Source organism: Phaethon lepturus, unplaced genomic scaffold (genome assembly GCF_000687285.1).
Source record: "Phaethon lepturus isolate BGI_N335 unplaced genomic scaffold, ASM68728v1 scaffold20761, whole genome shotgun sequence".
NCBI classification, from domain to species: Eukaryota; Metazoa; Chordata; class Aves; order Phaethontiformes; family Phaethontidae; genus Phaethon; species Phaethon lepturus.
The window spans coordinates 1-24,420 of record NW_010520284.1 but is presented as its reverse complement, the minus strand read 5'-3'; the positions used below and the strand labels follow the sequence as shown (position 1 = coordinate 24,420).

Here is a 24,420-nt window from a genome sequence, read left to right as displayed (position 1 = left end):
TTGAGGCCATGTCTTCCGGATAGCAACATAAGGACTAGCTCTATTACTTAGCTTTTATTATGATCTCAACACATCCCAGGAGCTTAATAGCTGGAGATGTTCTTTTGCCAGTGCAACAATCCTGAAGCAAGCACCGTATAAAACAACGCGTTTTAAAAAGGCCTTTAAAATAACTTACACATGACAGCATTCCTCATAATACTATATGAACATGAAAACATGTCTTATTTGTATGATGTTTACATATACAACAACATGATTAACTGCAAACTTGTCTCTCATGTATAAGAGTGTGCACCTCCTACCATCATATCCTTTGGGGGATATATCCCTGGATTGCACCTTGGGAGCTATGGCTCTCTTGCCATAGGCATGGTTGTCATAACTGTTATATTCAAACGTAGTCTTAGAGTATTTCTCTAGTTCCTTGGCCAAGTTGGAGCGGGGTGTGGTGGTGGGGACATTGTTTCTGTAGCCATACTGAGGGATCTCCAATTGCTTAACAAAGCACATGGGCCTAGAAATTAAAGATATGTAAAGTTTGTTAGATGCAGTTCAGTTTACTGTGTCTGTGCATAATTTATAGTTCAGATTAGAAAATCTTAGTTATTTCTTGTACTCAAGAGACAGCAATATATTATTGCATTTGCTTAGTTTGGTTATTTTCAGCAGACAAACAATATATATTTTCTTGAACAAAGCCTAGACAAAATTAATTCTAATAGCACTAAATGTATCCTGTAGCTAAAAGTATTTTAAAATTCTGTTTTAAAATACTTCAGGTTTCCCCTTCCCCATATAATTGCATCACATAGCAAACATTTCTTCTTTTGGGAGGTGAATTAAAGAGGGCCAAGCAGACTGCCAGAAGAAGTTTGGACAAATTCCTTTAAATGTCAAAAGAAAAAATAGCACTGGAAGCTCCATTTAATTAATGGAGTTTCCTCTGAATGTCTTTCATCTGTTTTCCTGCACGCTTTCCAAAGGAGCTAGTCCTGTTTCATCCCTCAATATAGAAATCCATGTTCATCTTGAGAAATACACAGGAGACTCTCACAATCTCTGTTGACTTTGAGCTGCTGCCTCGCAGATCCTGCTCACCCTTAAATGCAAGGTTCTGGCAGGAGTTGCGATTCCTGATATACAGATACACACCTGAAGGAAGGTCCTGTGAATGAATGCAGAATAAAACTGTATCAATCAGCTAAATTCCTCCTTCGTTTAGGATCAGGGAGGATAGTCAGGAGAAGCCCTGACTGATCTCATTTGGCCATTGGAAAAACTTGTGAAAACTCGGAAAGAATGCTGTAGTGAACTCCACTGTCATGCTGCCTTCAGCACGTGGACACAGAAGTCATCACCTCTCAAAGCAGGTAAATGAAGGTCAGATTGTGCAAACCTTACCTATATAAGAAAGTGTTATATGACTAGGTTATAGGAAGCAACTGCTACAGTGTTGTACGTCTACCTACTGCATTTAGCAGGAGGTAAAGATGATGAACAGTACACCTGAAGTGCTTCTGCTGGAATCAAGAATCATATAATCAAGGCTTTTTTCTTTTTCTTTTCTTCCCCTTTACTGCATTTATAACCACAGGAAATGGAAGGAACATTCATAGGAACATAAATTCAGTCAAGACCAGAAGTATCATCATGCTGACTGACAAAATGGAATGTGATAAATAGTAAGAAATAGGGTTTGAATATTATGTTTTTCTGAATGAATTCATTTTCATAGAATTTAGTCAGGATATTTATGTAAAGATCACCCAAGAAATCATATTAGTCATACTATTCCCTTTGATTTATGTATGCTCGTTCCTTTAGACAGTTCTTCCTTGTGGGCTCATTTATACAATGAGCTGATATGAATAATATTTTGATCCTGTCTCAAGAGAATCTATATTTAGCTAAAAAAAAAAGCAATTCAGATCCCGTACATTCAATGCAAATCCAAAATTTCTGTGGAACAGAAGTCCTATGAATTTGATTTCTTTTTAAGTAAGAAATTTTAAATGCAGGTGGGATGGAAACTGGGATGAAGACAAATATTCAAGATTTACACTTAGAACATCTCCGTCTGCCCATCAGTTGCCTGCATGCAAATATTATAAATAGCTCCCAAGTTCTTCATCTCAAATACTTCAATGACTTAAAGGTAAAAGGGAAGCAGGAGGCAAGATGAAAGCATTATTTCAGTTGTCTATAAAACCTGAAACACAGGGCAGGCTCACAAGCAAAGTTAAGATTGCAGAGAAACATCGTAGGGAGTTTGCCAGCAAACCGGATGCTGCTTTTGAGCAGTTGCCTTCTTTGTACGGCATCTGACATCAGTGGCTTCCCTCTAATGAGCAGTGGTAAAAGTCACTGCATTTTTGATCTGTCTTTTTCCATCAAGTGAGAAACTGTGTTATTCCCTCCAAGGGTGTTTTTTATTAATAGGTTTTGAAGAACCGTTCTCTAAGAAAACTGTCTGGGATGTTGCATGAAAAATTGTACAATCTGAGTTAGGGGCAGTTAAGATAAATCTGAGGAAGGAAAACAAAGTCCACAGGCATGACAAAAGATCTGTAGATTTGAACCATAATTCTGTGTTCTTAGCTCTATGGAAAGACTGGTTTTTAAAAGACCATCAAGATTAGATCAAGTTTTAAGAGAATATTCAAAGAATGATTTTGATAATAGAGTAGAAAACTTTCACTTTAAGCAGTCCTATCAGATTTTGAATCTAGAAGACAGCTAAATACTAAGAAACCTATGGGATACGTAGGAAATTCTGGGAACTAAAGCTGCGGCATTTCCTCCACGCTCTTCGAGGCAGCTGGGAGGGATGTACCTAATCCCAGCCCACAGATATCGCAGTATCCATGGAGAAATTCTGCAGCTCTTGGGGCATCATCAGCATAAGGCTGGTACAACCATGCAGAAGTCTAGTTCCTTTACATGTATCCTTCATACTTCAGCTCCTTAGAAATAATATTTTTTCCACCCACGTATCTCAAAAGAGGAGACAATAGCACAAAGCTGGGTACAGCTTTGGATAAATGAAGAATCCTATATGGATGAAGACAAGGGGTATAATTCTGTCAAATTGGTTCAGGGTCCTTCACATATGAAAATTTAGGGCATTTTTTCCTCTCTTTCCATCCTTCCTGGCAGTGAGTGGGGGAACAGAGACAAAGAACTAAGCCTGACCTTATTCTGGAATCTAAGCTATACCTGGCATTTTTCCAAGTGTCCTGCCAAAACGTGTACTACCAGTTTGGTAATGTAAATAGGGCTTCTGGTTTAATTTAAACTGATATTTACTAGTAAAAGCCTGCTGAAAAAACCAAGACTTACCGGTAAATATTAGTTTATTCCCAAAAGATACCAACTTTTTTCACATTGTTCTTAGACTTTGCACTCCAGCAGTCATCTTTACACCAAACAATGCCTAAGACAAAAATGAGCTTTTCAGCTTTACATGTATTTGCCAAAATAATTACCAACCCTCCCCCATGTAAATTGAGTGGGAAATACACACTGTGAGAATTGGATCCAGAAGCCCTAATTCTAACTCTTCTTTAAAGGAGATATATATGTATATACAACGTATATAAATATAAATTCTCAGATTAGGTGAATGTGTGATGAATTCTGCATAATAATAAGTATTATAGTGATTTCTAATACCTTAAAACCCGATCTGATGCCTGGTTTGATTTTGACACATCACAGTTCTGATGCTTCTCTTGAGCTTTAGCCAGTTTCTCTGCTGCAGCAATAGGACATCCAGAGAGGCTGCAATTACAGAAAGGAAATTTAATTGTCTTGTCCTGCGTAGTTTCACATTATAGCACTGATCCAATTACTCCTTCTCCTCCTTAGCCAGCATCAGGAAGAATCTGAAGGAAAAGAGTTTTCAAAAGCTGTTTGGTCATATGTATTTTTTCTAGAATAGACTTCCTTTCTTCTGCTTTCAAAGTTGCATGGTAGATCTTACACCTGCTCTTCTTCTCCAACTGTACATGGGTAGGTTATTCATGGATGTCAGCCAGTGAACATACCCGTAGGAGAGGAGAGTATAAACTGGAATCTACTGTGCAGCTCTGCTAGCAGATTTGTGACCTTTATGCATCTGCAAATGTTGCCAATGAAATGGCTCCTGAAGATGATTAACTGACAACACCATATAGGCCAAATCTTGCACTGCTTCACACCTCATTCAGCTCCATTAACTCCAATCTTTTTGCAAGGCATACAAATGAGTGCAAAATTTGGCCTTGGATCTCTAAGTCTACATGTCAGCTATGTTGTATTTAGTGTTTGTTCATGAATTTCAGCCACTAAAGTATGTTTTCTAATAGTAGATGATGTAACATGAAAAGAACTTCTGAACTTGAACTGAAATGCAATTAAATTTGCAATTGCTGAACTATTATTGAAGTGACAATAATAAGCCTGATTCTTCTGGAAAAGATTTAGAACAGGGAAAAATAAATATATTGATGCCAGCAGATGGTGCTCTTAGTGAAGCTGTAAAAACCTGTGACCTGACAATGGAGGGGGTCCTTTCCTTGTCATAGTCTATTGCGTGCTTATGAGACTGCAGCTCTCTGTGTTCTCCACAGGAAAAGAAATTAAAATGAAAGGCAAATCAGTGCATTCCCAGATGTTCCCTTCTCTATAGGAAATAAGGGGGGAAAAAAAAGAATAAAAAAGGTGAAGCAGAGCAAAATGCCCCAAAAGCTGCAGAAAGAGGTGAGCACAGACCGACAGCTCCCCCCAGCCCTCCCTCGCTGCCCTAGTTCTGCAGAGGGCTGAGGGGCTCTGTGCGGTTTTGGAGTCATGCCAGAGGGCAGCTGCGCTCCACTGACGTGCCCCCTTCAGACACCTCAAATACGCTAGCAGATACTCAACCAGAAGTGAATGCTGCTTCAAGCATCAGTAATTCCCATAAAGCCTTCTCAGAGGTTTTTGCTGCATCCACTGGCAGCGTCACTGCAGCGAAGAAAGGGGTACCAGAGCTTACTGCAGATGGGCTGGTACGCACAAGAGTCTTCCAGGAGACATGCAGTTAATATGAGGGGGTCTAGTAACCCAGAGTTTGGTAAGACTGGACATCCAGTACCTGCGTAGTCCCTTAAGCCTTTATGCTACAATTCACATTAAAAAAAGGAATTCGATAATGGGAACCTTGCATAGTTCCTTTTACCCTCTTACCCACATTTCCTGGATTTTTTAGAATTGTAAAGAAATAAGTTAAGATCTTGCTGTTCTGTGGGAAAATTATGATATGTACTGAAAAGAATAGTTACATTTTGGTAATTTTGCTATTTGTTTGACAGCTTTAATAGGCAATGGCATCCCTTTTGTAAGAATCTATTACTAATCTTAGGAAACTATAGAAAAGTTGTTTTTTTTCTTGATCTTCTTTTGTTTGGCTAGAATATTTACATCTAACATTTCTAGCTTCTCATTTTTAAATTTAATGAGACAATTTCATAATGTTTCTTAAATAGACAAAATTCTCATTCAGTTCTAGCTGAATAAGGACTTTGGGGTTGAGACTGTGGGCAGTAGGAAAGCTAACTCTTATAATGTCTGTGTACTTAAAAAGCCGTTGCTCATGTATTAAAAAAATCCTGTTGAGGAGTGGATTTTTTCATGCACTATAAAATAATCCCTGAAGAGAGTGAAGTGTGAGAACAAGAACTCTGCCCTAGTCCTGCTGATGTTGGCAGACGCTTCCTTCTCCCTGTGACATACCCATAAGGCGTCATACCATTTGTTTCGTACCACTGCTGTTCAGCTAATATTGAAAGAAAAAGAAAGAAAATCCACCCAGAAAGCTAAAGGATGCTTAAAATGTCTTCTGTGAATCAATTCATCCATACTGAAGCAAACGCACACTCGTCCTCCTCAGAAAATACATGAATAAATGTCACTCTTTAAAATGGATAAAGCACACGAAGCACCATCTGTCAATCTTAAGAACAACACAACGAAACACTCACTCACACCCCCCCGCCAATGGACTGCTAGAAGGGCTGCAGTTCGGAGACACTGTTCCCTCTAGATTGGCATCCAGCGACGGCATCCTTACCTTCGGTGGGAATTCCTGTTGCTATTTACGTGGCCCCGGCCTGTGCAGCCTGGTGTAGGACACTTAAGAACATTTTCATGCATGGCAAGAACTTGACAAGGAGAGTAAGAGAAAACAGCAGAGTATGAAAACAAGAAAAAAAAAAAATCAAATCCCAGTATATATGAAACCATTTTAAAACAAAGCAGGATTCATTAACAACCAGCATTCCCCAAAATACACGTGACACACATAGCCAATAAAGCCTGATGACGGAATTGTGACCCTATGCTCATTAACACAGGGCAACAGTGAAAGTTATGAAGGTTACAGAACCTATAAACAAATGCATCTCTGGTGCAACAGTGAAGCAGAAGACTTCCGACATCTTCATACAAAAACACTGAGCAAGGATCAGCTCATCAGTAAAGTGTGAGCTAGCAATGGTCCAATACAAAATTGCAGACAAGAAAAATTCTTTCAGAAAATTTATGCATTCATAATGCATAGCTTTATACACACAGTATCAAACTCAAGAGCTGAAAATCTGCTCTCAAGTTATACTGGTAGAACACTGAATTATTTGAAACACACCTCAGTACAACCCTAAACAGATTTTAACCCTGACTATAAGACAGCCCAATTGAGCTAGGGGCCAGTTCTGCCCACTTCCACATAGATATATCATTCATATCTATATGACAAGCAGAATTGGTCCTTGGTCCTTTTTCTTGTATTCTCTAGCAGACGTGAAAATTCCAATGGATAGAAATTTTTTTCAGAAGACAAAAAATTAAAAATAAGCACTTAAAAATTGAGGAATGGCAGAAAAAAAAGAAAATTGTGTAAAAAAGAAATACGTGGTATAAGCTTAAGCAAGTAAACTCATTTACATCTGCATCCATTGCAAGCTGGATGGAAAACTTACTCCAAAGGCTGCTCTGAGCAGTAGTCCTCTAAATAACAGAGCTCATGCTGTGAAGTGCCAAATTATCAAGAACGTTTTGGTAACACTAAAGAGTTTTGTATGATGTGAGACATATCTGAATCCATGTCTCAGAGTTGGACAGCAGTATTTCACTCTGTGGAAGAAGGCCATCCAGCCCTTGCAAAGTTCTGGTTTTCTCATATAAGAACTAGTCTGGAAGCCTGTATTTAGTTCTCACTCAAAAAAAAAAAATCTAATAAAATCAGTGAATTCCTTGACTGAGTTAAGAACCGAATAAAAGCTGTTCAGAGGCTTGAGAATGTAACCACATATACTGATTAAAAGATAACCATCATCATCACCCCATCATCAATATACTAAAACGTGTATAGATGCAAAAGCTTTACTCTGAAATTCCTACTATTCAAAGCTGTTCTTGAAACATGCTTCACAAGGCCAACATCACAGGAAAAAAATAAAAAGATGAGCTCACCTTTTTCATTTTAGTAGGTACAAGAGCATGCAAACAGTTTAAAGCTATATTCTTCTTTGATTTACAAAGTCTTCTAAAGAGCTTTTTATTTACCATTTGTAAAAACGAGAGAACTTTGAGCAACTGAATAAATATTTGTGTTTCAGAAAATTACAGAGTGTTGCAAAGCAGAGAAATTATTCTATCTGTTCTATTGTATTCAGAGATCAACCAAGCTACTGCAAAGTTTCCTAAAGCACTTCCTCATTACTTTGCTTCTGGAAGAAGTTACTCTACTATGAAAGAGGAGACTTTTTATGTCTGCCACTCTTGGTGTGCTAATCTACTTCTGTTTTCCTATCCTTCAGGATCTACTTTCCTTTGGAAACTGGGGACCATTTTAACCCTGACTGTCTTTATAACGTTTCCTTTAGGCTGTTGTAAATCCACTGTGGTTAGGTTGGGGATTTCAGGTCCATAGGCTTCAATGGAATAACTCCATTTTAAAATTGGGTGTGCAAGAGAACTGGGCCTTAGCCAGATGCTTGCCTGGTGTAAATCAGCACAGAGCAATTGGCTTCAACGGTACTATGCCAATTCCACCAGCCAAGGAGGTGACTTCCAAAACCGGAGCCCTCTGCCTTCAGGTGAATGTCTGTGAGCTCATATGGGTGAATCTCTTTTGCAGAGAATCCACTGACATGGCAGGAAATTCCACCCATGTGACTGACAGAGGATCTTTGCTCAAAATCCTGAGTTGTGTAACTCAGTAAACAGCCAAATTTTTGTTTCTAATAATATAAACTAGTTTAATATAAATTATGTTTCAGACAAAACAACAACAAAGGAAAGGGGTAGCAAGTTTTTCAAATACAATTATTCCTGTACAAGACAACAGGGACAGTTGATGTGACATCAGCACGCAGAAGTAAAAGCAGTGCACATTTTCTGCAAACCTTTTTCTCTGTTGATTGAATACATCATTTAAAAATAACCTAGGATTCTTAAAATCAAAGAATACAGCTTTAAAAGTTGTTCTTTTAGTGTAAAAGTTAGTAGAGAATGGAAATGATGGAATAAAGGAAAAAAATATAACACAGAACAGTTGGCTAGTTGAGACAAACCAGACTGAAAAATGAAATTAATTTTTTAAATAAAAGGTTTAAAAAGCATGCTAGAAAAATCTTTGTAGTTTTATCCCCGGTTTCCATGAAACAATGTGAACTTACTTTCTGGAGGGACCCTATCTTTGTGTGGGCATCCTGACAAACTGCGGTGATGGGGGTAAAGCCCCGTTACATGGCCAGTTCCATCACACCCAGGGGTAGGACATTTGCTCTCTTTCTTTTCTGTTCTTGAGGGATCTATAATTTACAACAAATGTGTCAAGTGAATGATGCTTTTCACATTTCTGTAAGAAGGTTCATTTAATCATGTCATTTACTCTTTGGTAAATGTTCTTATGAAAACCAGAAGAAAAAAAACCCTTCTACTTCTTAACACAGTTCTGTCACTTTTATCCCGTTATCTTCTTTTCAGACTACAGGCGCCTATGATCACAGCAATATCCATTCACAGTGATTGGAAAGTGACCTTTTTATAGTGAAGCCATACCACTGTCAATCAATGTTCTGTGGGCAAGCACCAGCTCAAGGGCGTAAAGTCATTTGGAAACTGTTTAGCTGGAGTTTCCCTTCTTTACATTCTTATTTGCCTGATGTATTAAGGTCTGCAAACGTGCTGTCATAGAAGTTCAACGTCCTGAGAGTAGCAAACCCAGCTCTTTAGCATAATGATTCAACAATTCAGCACAAACAAATCCCTTTTCCAAGGCTCACTGAGGAGACGACTCTTGTTTTCTTTAAATTCTTTATGAAGTGGTAGAAATTATGTAAATATTCCTTTATCTTCAATAAATTATGGTGGGGTAAACGTTGTAATCAGAATTACTCAAAGTATCACAGGCTGTGTAAATTTGGGCCATCACAAACGTGCATATATAATGACTGAATATTCACATGCTTAAAAGGTTAACTATCTTTTACAACGCTGTTGGATCTTCTGTCTACAAATCAATGAAAAGACTAAATAGACATTTTTTTAACAAAATTAAGTTTTCTGCCCGTAATGTAGTGTAACTGCTGGTGAGATTAATCCTGAACCAAAACTTTCTCACATATTTCATCAGCTTGTTTCCTTTAACAGAACATTTGTAAAATAACATCCGTACCCTTCCAGCCCAGAACATGACACAAATTACATCTCTCATCATGACCACAGTTGCCAGATTTTGAGGATTATTGCTAATTTTCATATTAGTATTAAGGGAATAAAATTCAGGATACTCTAACTGCTACCATTTTGGCTCAAGATCAGCCAACTTCCCCCTTCCATTTTTTAAGTACATACTCCTTTCAATACCCTATCTCAGCTATCCTCATTTAAGTATTTTATGCTGCTCTTGTCATTACTCTGCTTGAGTATTTATGCCTTCATCTCTGGAAAATAAGATTTTGCTACTTGTTTTCCATTAAGTCTTTCTTACATTAAATTCCATCCCAGTTTCAAGAAATGCAACCCTCAGTACAATCAGTGGAAATTTCAGTACTTGCAGAACTTCACATACAACCCATTTTTTTCAGCATGAATCAATACAATCCAGAGTTCACATTCAGTTGTGGACTTATTTTTCCTTGATTTCCCTCTGATAGCTTTTATACATATATATATATATATATATATATGCATTTTCACATTTGAAGTTCTTCCAAAACACCTTCATTTTAGAGAAATTCTTTAGCTCATTGTAATGACTCTTCATGTCTTAAATTCATTCTTACATTTTCATATGATATTTGAACCTTGTCTTTTGCAAATCGAGTCCCTAATTATGAAAGTTTTGTTTTATTTAACCTGCATGTTGACTGTAGAATACAGTTCTTAGGTTCATGCTCTTTAACGGTAAGTACAGATACAAATCTATCTTGAAAGTGTTATACAGTTATCACAACACTCCTGGAAATACCGTAACCTTATAAATCAGTAAATTGAAACAAAGAGATCAAGAAGTTAAATCCAAGGCCACAGAAGGAGCAAAGGTCAGAGGAGGGATTTGAATTCCTGCCAGATAGGCCTGTGCTGAGACCACTAGAACAGCAAGCCCACAGCTACATACATACACAACTCTAAGCAACTCTTCATGTCAAGTACTTTGGGATGTGTAAAAGTATTAGATAAGTGAATAAGTAATGTAAATGAAATATAAATTATGTAAATATAGCAATATTCAAGGACTGCAAAAAATGTAGATGATTAGTAGACCATAATGGCTTTTTAGTGACTTTAAACTAGAGGAACTTTAGCTACTTCACATTGTCAGAACTCCAACGAAGTCAATGAAGGTATTCTAATTTAGAGTAGCTGAGGATCCAGACACTTACATCCTGCAGTGTCAAGAAAATCCTCCTCTGTATTCAAGTCTATGCTATAAAGTTATAGCATGTAAGAGATCCTTAAGAGCCTTTATGGTCTAATGAGTCAGAAAAGATGCTGTATACTATTCTTCATGATTTCAATACTTGCATATAATTGTACTTGCACAATTTCCCATTGCTTTTAATGGAAGGCATTTGACTAAACTTTCCACAACCTTATACAAAACACTGGACACGCTTTTGTAAATCCTTTTCTGCTAATTGGGAGAAATATTGCATAGTTTTATTTAATTCTGTAACCTTTCCTCACTCCTTGCCACAATGGGAGTATTACCTGAGTGAAGGTTGTCAGAGGACTCAAAAGGTTTTAAAATTCATAAATTTCAGAAGAAAGCCTGTTTAGAAGGCTTTAAATGGCAGTGAAAAAATTAGTGGTTAGTGGTCCCATAACAGTTGTTTCAGTGATCTCTGACAGCAGAACTCCTGAAGCCAGGAGTTCTCACTGCAAACTTGTGTACCCAGAAACTTTCCACTTAACCTTATCATACATCTCTGTGGGTATCTCTTCCAGGGGTATTTGGAAGAGAATGTGTGAGTGGAGAACAAATGATTTAAGCAATTGTCTTAAAGCTTCCTTTCTCAACAGCTACCAGAATGTTTCCTATGTTTTTTGAAGTAAGGAAGGAATAAGTTTCTCTTTCTTCCTTGATTAAAAAATCATAGAACAACCCACTCCACAAAGTTTCTTGGTCCAAACTACCACAATATGTAGTCCCTGGCTGGGGTTTGGACCTATTATCAATTCAGCCTGCAGCTCCCAAGAGACAGGATGGTTCAAAGAAGCTCTAGAATTTACTGAAATAGGAAGTCCATGCTTTTGTTACTGTCAGAAATTACATAGTCTATTTGGAGACAGCAGATCTATATGCATAAATACTTTCCCAGGCATACATAGACTGGAAGGGCTGTACAACACCAGAGTTAAAAAGTTCTTAAAAATTAATATCGGTTTGCCATGTTTTCTGTGGTTTTGTTAGAGACATATATTCAAAGGGCAATATACCTACAACAGGTCATATGCGAACAACATTTAGCACAACATCCACATGGCTGTATAGTAATACACTAACTAAAGAAAGTTGTCTTTCCCAAATACCCGAAGTTACTACAGCACTCACTGGACCACGTATTTGTGTTTAAAACAAAGCAAGCTTCGCTAAAATACATTGCAGAAGAGTGTTTGACATCAGTAATTTCCATGCTTTTCTGAAAGATTGCTCATTACTTTTCTTTAAGGCTTATAAAAAAAGATAAAAACCTTTCTTGGACCCAGATGTTGTCTGCCTACCTGAATGTCACAGGCAGATCTTAGGGTATTGCTCTTTCAAAACAGGGATTTATAAAAAGGAGAAAACTGCCCATCATCTCAGTTGTAGAAAGGAAACCAAATATTTTTACAACAAATATAAAATGAACCCAGTCTCTGCTTAACATCTCCCAAGAAATACCACGTCCTCAACTTCCACTAAAGTCAATGGGAATCAGGGGTGTTCAATGAGTCTCAGGAGGTATTGAACACTTTATACAACACGGCCCTACATGTACAGATGTAGACACGTTGAAGAGGGGTGTGGTAATACAAACACACCATCACCATGATAATCCCATAAATTAAAAGGTATTCTAAAGGTAACCTTTAGTCTGTTCTTTTCTTTTTTTTTTTCTTTGATATTGAATTATGGTCAAGGCAGCACCTTAACTGTTTCCACAATGGAATGAAACCAGTGAAGTGGAATGCACATAAGAAAGAAATTGCTATTGATCTCAGCCCAGGCCACACCATGCCTTGCATAGCAAATGGTTTCCATTACCTTACTATCTTAAGATAATTAATGTGCAGTCACTGCCCCTATCTTATGTTATCGGTCATTCTGATACTGTTCAATTTCTATCAGGCAATTCTACATTTTAGATGGGAGAGGCTTCATCAATAACTGTCATTTGATGATAATTTTATAAATCACGATGCCACCTACCCAATCCAATCTGTAAAATATGCACTTCATAGCTGATTGACTACCTGCTACACAAAACCCCACTCTCCAATACAGTTTGCAATGTAATTCTCATCATTGTTTTTTAATTATTACTATAAAATATATTAAAAACTTGAGAAAAATCTTTGCCTCTTTCAACATGATCTCTTATTTGTTTTGTTTCCCTGAAAAGTATTTTTTTTAATTTCGCCAAATGATATTCACTGAAATACTGTACATATTTCTAACACTGCAGAATGGTTTTTAAAAATGTTATAAACACAGCATGATGCTATTTTACAATCATGCCATACTACTACAATTTAAATAAAGTTGTGGAATTAATAACTTCAGAACTCTATGCAAAACTTAATACATTAGCTCACACTTTCTCATGACATAACAAAGAAATATTACCTTTACCATAATATGGCTTTTTGACATGGCCGTCACTGGGTTTAGGCTTCCTGTCATCTCCAGAAAGGTGTCTTGGAGACTGTTCCTCAAATGATCTCATATTATCCCTCCTTCCAGCTTCCACTGCCATTTTTTCTCTCATGGCTTTTGCTCTCTCAGTTTCCAAAGCAATTGCTTTCTCAAGCAGGGTTAAGTTACCTTTTGTCATATCAAACACTTCTTCAGACCTATCTGAAGTAATAGAGGTGGTATCATCGTCTCTTTCATGACAACCATCCTCCTTTGCACAGCTAGAAAAAGTCCTAGATCTGGGGCTCAACTGTTCTTCAAGCCTCATTAGGTTCATCATATCAGAGTAATTCCGGTCTGGTGTTCTTCCTTGGAAGTCATCTTCTTGCCTGACATGCTGACGAGTGTTCATGTTTTGCTGTTGATTTCTCTCCTGTGGGTTTGTCTCACTGAGTTTCCTAGCCAGATCAAAACACTGGTTCCTTAAGCACTCCAAACTGCTGAGACACACCTCTTCATCACTCTCCTCCACCATTTTTTCCGTAAGTCCATTGTTCACAGGCTTCCCTAGCATTACAAAGTTCATATTCCTATTATCTTGCTGTGAAGTATTGTCTGCATAATTTCTGTCATTAATGTTTTCTGAAAGCACTACACCATGTCCTTGTGCTAATAATTTAAGGGAGTCCACTGTTTCCCTAACAACATCACTGTCTAAATCTAAACTCAGCTCGCTTTTCCGACCAATATTTTCATTTTTGTCACTATCATCTTCCAGACTATTAGATGTATTGCTGTTCATTTCTGATTCTGTCCTGGCTCTGTATGCTGCATCCTCTGCAATTTTGCCAAGATTTAACAATGACTTGGCCACCAGTTCATCATAATTATCATACTCATCATTATTGTTATCGTCTTTTTCTGTGTCTTGCATTATTCGAGTATTGTGACAATTCATTTGATGGTCTTCTGCATAAAAAACAGAAACAAAGAAAGAAACAAAGAAAGAAAGAAAAAGGAAAAGAAAAGAAAAAAGTGGCTACAATTGGAACTGTTGTTGCAATCGCATGGACAGAAAACAAACTGCATGTCAAATATTGTTAATCATACAGCAATTTTATAACACTAAGGCCCATGTGAAGTGAATTTCTCTATAGTCCATAAGGCTATTTTTGTTTATTTGCTATTCAGGTTAATTTCTTTCACAGAACCGATTAGAAAAAGGCAATCAAAATGCTAATTACTACTACTGCTAAATATGGCATAAATACTTATGTTTCGCCTTTCATTTCTGTATTTGCAGTTTTATGGGGTTTATTACAATCGTATTACTAATATGACATAACTGCCTAGGTTTCCAACTTTTCTCACTCCTGTATTTCCTGTAAATATGGTAGATAGCAAAGGAGTGAGCATTACTGTGTTTATTCTCTTACTGATGAATGCCATTCACCAAAAGAGAAAGAATATACACCAAGCAGGAAATTGTCACTTTTTTAACACCATACACACCGTTAACACTAGATACCCAATAGCTACACGCAAAGGTCAAAATGGCATTTTACTTAGTGGATCCAACAGTAGAAATCAAAATCTCTCAGTTTAACTATGCAAAGTGTGGAGAAGTAAGAATTTTAAAAGAGTTGTTACAGGAAAGGAAGACAGAGCAATTATATGCACAATATAATTTTAAGTAAATAGGCTTGCCCAAATTATATGGTCATACGTGTACGATAGAGCTGTTATCTACTGTCCGTGTATTGTAATATAATGGCGCAGAGTTACCACATTTTACTTAGCTTCATTTTAGTAACTGTTGAATAATAGAGGGACAACTTAATTGTGAGGCCCTGAAGGTGAGATTCATCTCACCTAACTTGAGACATGAGCAAGGAAAGCATCTATATCGAGAGAGTTATTCGATGTTCCCGTCCTTAGTCAATAAGAGAAGCAGACACTTTAAGGATACAGTCCACCTGATCTGGTTAAGATGTCTTCTTGAGAATAAAATTAGTAACTACTGAAGTGCCTGTTTCTCTTCATTGACAACAAAGGGAACCAGATTAGATGCCTACCTTAAAGATATCCGTATTTGGTCAGATTAATATAATCCAGACAGGATTTTCTGATATCTCATGTTCACTCAGAAGTTACGTCATTATTAGACCCATTCTTAAAACACATGTACATTCATCATTATTTACTAATGAACGTCTCATAAATTATATTTTGATAATTGGCTACTCAAGCAATATTTAAATGTATTGCATCACAACTGGAAAAGAAAGTTCCTCAATCTGTCACTATATTGATATGCTAGTCCAGTTTTTCAGCTGGTGCAAACCAGAAACCAGTAGAGCTAGGACAATTAACACCTGCTCAAGAGCTAGTCCATCAACTTCTGATAGCATCTTTTCAGATCAGGTGTATTTTCAACACTGGTACACCTTAACACATAACATTTTCTAAAGCGTGAGTTTTATGTTTTGGGTTAAACAAAGAAAGTGGGAAATTTCAGGTAGTAGGTGGCTTGTATACTAACATTGTGATGATAGAAAATAATTTTTGATAAAAATAATTTTTATGTCAGTGGACAAGATAAAAAATCAGAGTTTTAAATACAAAGCTCAACAGCACAATAATTAATATTTCAGCCACAAGATAGTATTCCTTCTACACAGTGGTTAGGGATCCTGGGATGATAGTAGGCTGTAGTTAAGCAGCAGAACTGATAGATGACTAGGCTATATCTAGGGACAAAAATGCTCTAAAAGTAAACTATTACATAATATGTATTATCTACTTGAATGGAAAGATGTATGATGTTTTTACATGACAAGATATTCCATGTCAATAGTGGGTTATCTATTTATCATCAAAGGTGGTTTTATTTTAGTTGCTGTCGTTCTCAAGATAATCATAATTCACATTTACATTTCAGTCCCTCAAAATTTAAGTATATCAGAGTATCAGATTTTTAGGGTAAAACTAAAGGATGCCACTTACACTTCCTATTTGAAATATTTCCATCTTGAATGCCTGCATAGAAGTAGGCTGTTAAGGATTACTGGCTAATTACTTTGTGCTATTTAAAAAGCAAATGTTTTAATACACTAGTATTAATTTTCTAAAGTGAAATGTACAAGCAAATCCCACGTTAATTTAAATATTAAGGATGAAACCTGGTGCCAAGTAGACCGTTCAGTAGAAACTGCTGCTTTTGTGGGGTGCTTCTTCATCAACTTTCATCAACTACATCTGATGGGTAGTCAAATGTAGCAGAAGGAACACCAAAGTAATTAAAGAAGCAGTGAGCTATAGCTCCAAAATTGCCAGTGTCTTCAAGTTTAGGATGAGATACCTATAAACACTGGTGAAATCAGTCCAAATCTAGCTCTAGTAGGATACTGAAATAAAGAGTAGGAAAAAACCACAGTGACTATTCTAGGCCAACTTTTGAAATGTGGAAAGTTTCAGGGTTTGTTTTTTAAGAAAGGGGGTTTGTGTTTGTTTTTACATGAATGAGAGTCATGTAAATGATCACCAAAGGGAGGAATATGTTATATTTTGCCTCCACAACAGTGAAAAGTCAAAATATGAATCACGTACTGTATAAGTGAAGACATGTAAATTCCTTTTGAGTAGGTGAAGCTGGGTGAAAGCTGTAACTATAATATTTTTTATTCTGTTTGTTTGGTTATATCCTTTTCAGTTCTCCTGCCCGTTCAATCCTAAAAAGAAGAAGAAAAAAAGGTGGTGGAGGAGAAGAAAGTGTAAAGCATGAATCTTGGATGAGAGAGGCAGGAAAACAAAATATTTTAATCAAGTTTCATTCCTCCTCTTTGAACTTTTGGCCTTTTCTTGCATGTACTTTCTTTAACAACTGTTTTGCTCACGATTATTACCTCCATGCAGTGGTTAATTTAAAAGAAAAGAGTATTTTTGTATACTATGTCATTCCCTCAATCACAGTCTGCCAGATGCTGAGCTTGCTCTAGTAACGCACCTGTCACCTGTTTATTAAATTGAAATTTTAAGTGCTGAATTAGTTTGTGTCTTAGTCAAAAGGGTCTTCTGGAAAGTATGTTAGCCTAGCAGCTCTACATGAACCTATGAGCCTTTTCTTTGGTTCAACTCTGTAAAATCTAATCTTGCTTTCATTTCACATTTCTACAATTCCTTAGTTTTAAACTTCAACTTGGTGACTACCTTTACACTCTGCTGTTTAATAGCTGTTTGTTAAATGACTGCAAAGCATATAGGACTAAAACACTTACTTTACCCCTTACATAAGTTTTGTAACCAGTCCCAAATTGCAGTTTTTTATTTAGCGAAGAGGCTGAGTTTGTCTCAAAAAGACATAAATTGGTCAGTTTAGGTGAAGAGCAGACAAAGTTATCATATATCCTTTTTCTGTTAGCTTTAGGGTTGCATGGACAAGGAATATGCAACACAGTTTTAAAAGAATATCAGATTATTTTAGCCCTCATCTGCACAATACTATGATAATTTAGATATTCTTGATTGCAAAATTTGTTCCTTTTAACTGCCAGCAGATATAACAAATGACAGGAGAGAAATTATAATGAAGAGTATGTGGAACAGCTATAAAGAGCTGGAAGCCTTTAGCCATCTCAACAGAAGTGCACTCTTGTATTGCACTAAAAAAAGTGAATAATTTGATTTCTTATTGCACCTTTCATCCAAGGATCTCAAAACACTTTACAAACATTATTTTTAAAAGCCTCACAACACCCCTGTGAGGTAGGTATTTTAACCCCATTTTACAGATGGGAAATGAAGACACAGAGAAGTTGAGTGACTCTTTCCATGTCATACCAGGAGTCACTGGAGAATAAGGACTACAGCCTCTATGTCCTTGATTGTTTCTTCCCTTTGTTCCTATCACATCCATATTTAAACAATTTTTTGGCAGAAGAAATGGCTTGCTGTTTTCAGTGTAGGGAGTCATGCAAAACAGCACCTTCTTTTTGAAAAGGAAAATATACAGCATTTAGTTTGAGAGATTCTGCAGAGAGAGGCAATGATACTTCAGTAATAGCAGCTACATTCCTACCAAAGGCCAAAGACTTCAGAAACAAGACTTTCCAAATCTGTGGTCCGTGTATCAAATTACTCACTTTCTCCCAAGCACGGGAAAACATGATGGCTAACAAGCCGAACCTATACGTGGTCATACAGGCTTCCTGCCCAGATGGATGGTTTCATTATCCAGGCAGCACTGCCTGTTTTAAAACAGTTCACTGCTCTTGCTACTGCCACTTGTCAGCACCTAAAATGCTCAGCATATGATACTACTGCATAGGCATTTTTCTCCCTTTAAGCTGGAAAGTGAGGTGCATGCATACATCTCCACATTACAGTCTATGACAGCCGGCCTATGAGAAGTATTTAGCAAGACAATGTTGGCAGAAACGAATCCCAAAACTTAGAAAGCTACAGCATCGTATGAGGCGGGGGGTTTTTTGTACCTTGCCTTCTCCTCTGGGAAAATCTTATGAGTAAGGAAACTGAAGAGGCGGAAAACTTAGTGAGCTTCTCCACTCCACACTGAATAAACAGAGTACACATGTAACTCTCTGAGGGCCTAAGTAAGGTCTCTAAAAGTCTGAACAATCCTATTGACGTGGGATTTCGATCAGAGCCCAAGCCATTGAATATGCCTATTTCAGGGATGAACTGAACACTGAAGTTGACCATGTGCAATTCTTTCTTCATTTCTGCAAAAGTTCTTAAAGTTCTTTTACACTATAAGTACTTTAGGTAAAGACCCAAGCAATTTGTTTTTACAGTAGTTGACTCCTTTATGGACTTTGTATTACATAATGAAAACAAAAGAAAAAGGTAACTGTTCACTTGGTTACTTGATGCACCCTATTCTATTATATCTATTTTTTTTTCACTCCTCCTCAGCCTTCTGCACCTTCTTATAACAGTTATAATACTGGCATCTACTGTTTAGACTTTCCTACAATAATTATAGTATTAACGAAGGTCAAAGAAAGCGTACCCCCTTGATGAGCAAGACTGGCAAACTGGTAACAACGGATGAGAAGAAGGCTGAGGTACTCAATGACTTCTTTGCCTCAGTCTTCACTGTCAGCGTCTCTTCCCACACCACTCGAGGGGATGACCTGCAAGACAGTGACTGGAAGAGCAAAGTCCCTTGCACTGTATGCGAAGATCTGGTTCGAGACGACCTGAGGAACCTGAACATGCACAAGTGTATCTTCATCAACGACACAGACAATGGGATTGAGTGCACACTCGGCAAGTTTGCAGATGACGCCGAGCTGACTGGTGCAGTTGACATGCCCGAGGGAAGGGATGCCATCCAGAGGGACCTTGACAAGCTCAAGGAATGGGCCCATGTGAACGTAATGAGGTTGAGCACGGTCAAGTGCAGGGTCCTGCACCTGGGTCAGAGCAACCCCTGGTATCAACACAGACCAGGGGGTGAAGGGATTGAGAGCAGCCCTGCCAAGAAGGACTTGGGGGTACTGGTGGATGAAAAGTTGGACAAGAGCTGGCAATGTGTGCTCGCAGCCCAGAAGGCCAACTGTATCCTGGGCTGCATCCAAAGCAGCGTGGCCAGCAGGTCAAGCGAGAGGATTCCGTCCCTCTGCTCTTCTCTGCTGAGACCCCACCTGGAATCCTGCGTCCAGCTCTGGAGCCTTCAGCACAGGAAAGACATGGACCTGTTGGAGCGGCTCCAGAGGGGGGCCACAACAATGATCAGAGGGATGGAACAGCTCTGCTGTGAGGACAGGCTGAGAGAGTTGGGGTCGTTCAGCCTGCAGAAGAGAAGGCTCTGTAGAGACCTTCTTGTAGCCTTCCAGTACTTCAAGGGGGCTTATAAGAAAGATGGGGACAGACTTTTTAGCAGGGCCTGTAGCGATAGGACAAGGAGCAATGGTTTTAAACTAGAAAAGGGTAGATCTAAGATCTTAGACTAGATCTAAGGAAGAAATTTTTCTCAGTGAGGATGGTGAAACCCTGTCCCAGGTTGCCCAGAGAGGTGGTAGATGACCCCTCCCTGGAAGCGTTCAAGGTCTGGTTGGATGGGGCTCTGAGCAACCTGATCTAGTTGCAGATCATAGAATCATTAAGGTTGGAAAAGGCCCCTCACAGTGAACAAATCCTTTTTTCTTAGTCTCTCTTTGTATATCATATGTTCCAGCTCTTTAATCATCTTGGTTATTCACCACAGGACTCCGGTATTTCAATGTTTTCTTGTACTGAAGAGCCCCAAACCGGATCTAGTGCTCATTTGGTATGAAAGCATATGTTTAGATTTGAGAAGGAACTTGCTGAGCATATCTGTGATCAGAAGTGGGTATACCAGTTTGTCAGGGCAGTACAATTTAGTCCATCATCCCCATCTGGTCCATGCCTTGAGAATCGGGTTCAGGTAGCCCTTAACTGTTTTAACCTGACTTCTGTCTGGGCAGATGAGATGGCTTTAGCTGATGACTGGTATTCATTTCATCCTACTTCTTCTCCCTAGGTAGTCTATATGAGGGAGGGGATATATTCTGACTCAGAGCCTTATAATGACTCAGTGGAGTATGGCAGTTTCTTGCTTTCTCTCAGGTTTCCACTGCTCAGCAGGGCAGCAGGCAATGAGGAAGCCAAAGCTATTCTCCAAATACTGAGATACAGCAGGAAGACAGCAGGGGAGCAGAGGACCAGCTGCACCAATGGGAGAACACCCACTCAGACAGCTCTCGATATGGAGCTTCTCATGGGGCTACTCCAAAGGCTGCTTAAGAGACAGTGACACCTACCTATGCCCCTCTCCATGATCATTGCTTTGCGAAGGATGCAGCCTGAAGGACACATTTTCAGTTTATAAACTAACATTTTCTTTCTCACATACAAGTCTCTGAAAAGACAGGTTGGAAACTGTTACTACAGGGATACATAATCTCTTTTCACTGGTTTTGTTTCAGTTCAGATCTCTGACTCAATGCAGATGTCCATATTGAATATGTCTCCATATGAACTAGACATCTAGACTCCATCTATAGGCAGTGGACAAAAGCATGCATCCTGGGATGTGATTTATCTCATCCTAAGCTAGGCATTTAAAGTAGATTGGCTGAATTATTCCCTAAAAGTGACTATTTCTCTTGATCAGTTATAAATTAAATTGATGGGCTGAATTCTATCCCAATTGCTTTTACTCAGACCTTTGAAATTGCTCCTTGCAGAACTTCAACAGTATCTTTAGTATGACACAATAGGAATTGGAGGGAGGAAGGAATGAAGGAGCTACCCAAAAGGCGGTATTTTTAGATTGCAGACGGAGACAAAGTTATACAGGGAAAGGTTGGTGTGGGTGAGGTAGTACGGATGCTTTGAATGGGATAGATGCTTGTGATTGCATGAGTTACATGGAAAGAGTTACATCTTGCTGGACGAGTCTCAGCTCCATTGTAAGTTTAATTACTTATTTTCAGTTGTGTTTGATTATCAAAGGGAGCCTGTTTGTGCTTTGATAATAATCTGACCTGACTGGCAGAGGGGACAGAGGCACACATCGCTACCCTTCTAGAGGACGAGAGAACTGCTAAACATAATATCCTCGAAATTTCTTCTGCCTGTCTCTCTATTCCCTCAATGAGTTCAGTGCCAAGGGATCTGGAAGGATGAAGACTTCTATGTGCACAAGTGTCAGAATTTACTTAATTTGAAATTTAAAGCTTTTCGTTAGGGGCTTTGTTCCTTTTTTCCTTATCCCCTCATCCAGCTTCTTTATCTATAGTTCCCTCATTCCCCATCTTTTCATGACAGGAAGGTTGAGTGATATTCCACAGAATAAAGAGAAAGTAAATACAAAGGATGCTTTGCCTCTTTGGGTGGACGGAACACCAAACCAAGCAGCGGTTATGATTATTCATACTGCTAAACTCTTAGTGAAGCTCTGGCACGATTTTGACTTGAGTGACAGCATCCGTCCAGCAATGTCCAGGTACAGTGCAGAGTTGCTGCTTAGGGACTGTTCCCAAGAAGGAGTCTAAATGTGGTGATCCTGTTATGGAAAGTAAAAGCTTAGCTGTATGCACTCAAGTCATGCAACCATTGAACTCAGCGTTAAATGAGTGGACTATGGTCTGTTTTATTCACTCAAATAGATTTAGTCTTTGATTACTGTGATTGAAGATATGGGGAACAAGGCAGGAGAATCTGTAAGTTGGGATTGATGGAAAGCATACTGTTAACCATAGCTTCAGAAAGAATGAGTAAGGCAAATGGTTTCTTTGAACCATGCTACGCCAGTCAGCCAAGAACACATATACAGTGGACCTCAAAAAAACAGAAAATGGTGACTCAATGGTGCAGCTAACTCTTAGCTAGCTACAAAGACTCTTTATTATCTTCTGTTTATTTGCCATCTGTATTACATGTACAGATGGCCTATGAGATTGGAAACGTCTAAGGAGGAGATTAGACTACCAAACACCTGTCAACTGCAGGAAACGTATGCTATGGTAACAGATCTAAAAAAACTTTTTCTGTCACTACTGCATCTGCAAAGATACTTCGCATGATGCTGTTCCAACTACCTGTCCACCTAAAGAACACAGTGTCATCGTTTTCGAAATTGTCAGCTCCTCCTTTCTATGAGGGATTTCCCATTGCTGTTCAGATCTGCATTGGAATATCTGTCCTGATAATGAAAGCTTGTGTCTCACAAAAAAACCACTTCTTCTGGACAGATGTAACCACATACATATTTACATATATTTGTATATATTTCCAACTAAAGATATACCTGCCAGCTATGATGATAGTCTCTTTGTAGCCAGCCTCACAGTGTCTAAATTGACTAGAGTAACACAATCTCAGTGCATGACATGTCTGCTGAAACTCTTACTCCAACTGGCTCACAGAAGCAACAAACTACAAAGTGGATCAATCAAATAACCTCAGTAGGCAGTTTTCCAAGATGCACGCACGCACACGCGAAGATACAGATATAATCTTACACTGCACAAAACTAAAACCTAAGTCTGAGCCTGGTCTCAGAATGGTTCATCTCAGAACTTGTTCTGCTGGAGTTCACTGGTAAAAGTAATGTACATGAGATAAAGTCAATACCTCTACTTCTCCCTGAAATTATATTTTTATAATCATCAGGGGATTCATACTGAAATCACCCTACTGTTTGCTTTCAATTGCACTTTGTATGATTATTTTTAGGCTCTAGTTTCACTAACAAATTTCTGCACACTGAAGTATCTGAGCTACTTAAGAGTCAATGGAATTCACCTATCCAACATGTACTTTTCCCCTCTGTCCCTTTGTATCTGGTGCTGTATTGTGTTTTATGATGTTAAAATTGATTTATTAAACGGAACTGTGTCAAATACTTTCCTAAACTCAGATAAACTGTGTACATTATTTCCACGCTACCTATCTTCTCAGTGATGTGCAATTTGCAGACTTCAAGCAAAACACGTATTTGCCAACGGACAGTTATTCTTTCTTTTACTAATACATTGCTATTACTTTTAGTTATGCATTTCTAAATAGTTCGTAATTTTGGCTCATCACTGTTTGCATCTTCTTCACAGATTTCAATAATGCTGGTTTTACGTATTATAAAAAGTCTCCAAGAGTCGACACTTACTGGTTGGGTTAAAGTGCTCTGCATCTGTCTAGTTCTGATTCTACTAATGACAATAATATAGAATAGAACAGAATAAAGTATTTCAGTTGGAAGGAACCTACAACAATCATCTAGTCCAACTGCCTGACCACTTCAGGGCTGACCAAAAGTTAAAGCATGTTGTTAAGGGCATTGTCCACATTGCCTCTTCCACTTGCCCTTTAAAACAGTGAAGGCAGGGGGCACCACCCGCCTCTCTAGGAAGCCTGTTCCAGTGTTTGACCACCCTCTCTGTAAAGAAATGCTTCCTAATATCCAGTCTGAACCTCCCCGATGCAGCTTTGAACCATTCCCACATGTCATATCACTAGATAGAACGAAGAGATGAGAACCTCCCTCTCCATGTCCCCTCCTCAGGAAG

General features: G+C 38.3%; 1 protein-coding gene across 1 annotated transcript in view; it reads right to left on the bottom strand.

Annotated features, from left to right (window-relative positions):
- The window catches only part of MYT1L (myelin transcription factor 1-like), an 84,645-nt gene extending 65,543 nt beyond the window's left edge, over positions 1–19,102 (bottom strand). The window contains exons 1-6 of the mRNA XM_010297347.1: positions 18,856–19,102; positions 13,355–14,332; positions 8,697–8,831; positions 6,089–6,179; positions 3,676–3,783; positions 306–517 (exon numbers count right to left, since the gene is read on the bottom strand). Coding sequence (XP_010295649.1) covers positions 306–517; positions 3,676–3,783; positions 6,089–6,179; positions 8,697–8,831; positions 13,355–14,332; positions 18,856–19,102 — 1,771 coding nt within the window. The remainder of the gene's footprint in view (positions 1–305; positions 518–3,675; positions 3,784–6,088; positions 6,180–8,696; positions 8,832–13,354; positions 14,333–18,855) is intronic.
- Between the last annotated feature and the right edge of the window lie 5,318 nt (positions 19,103–24,420).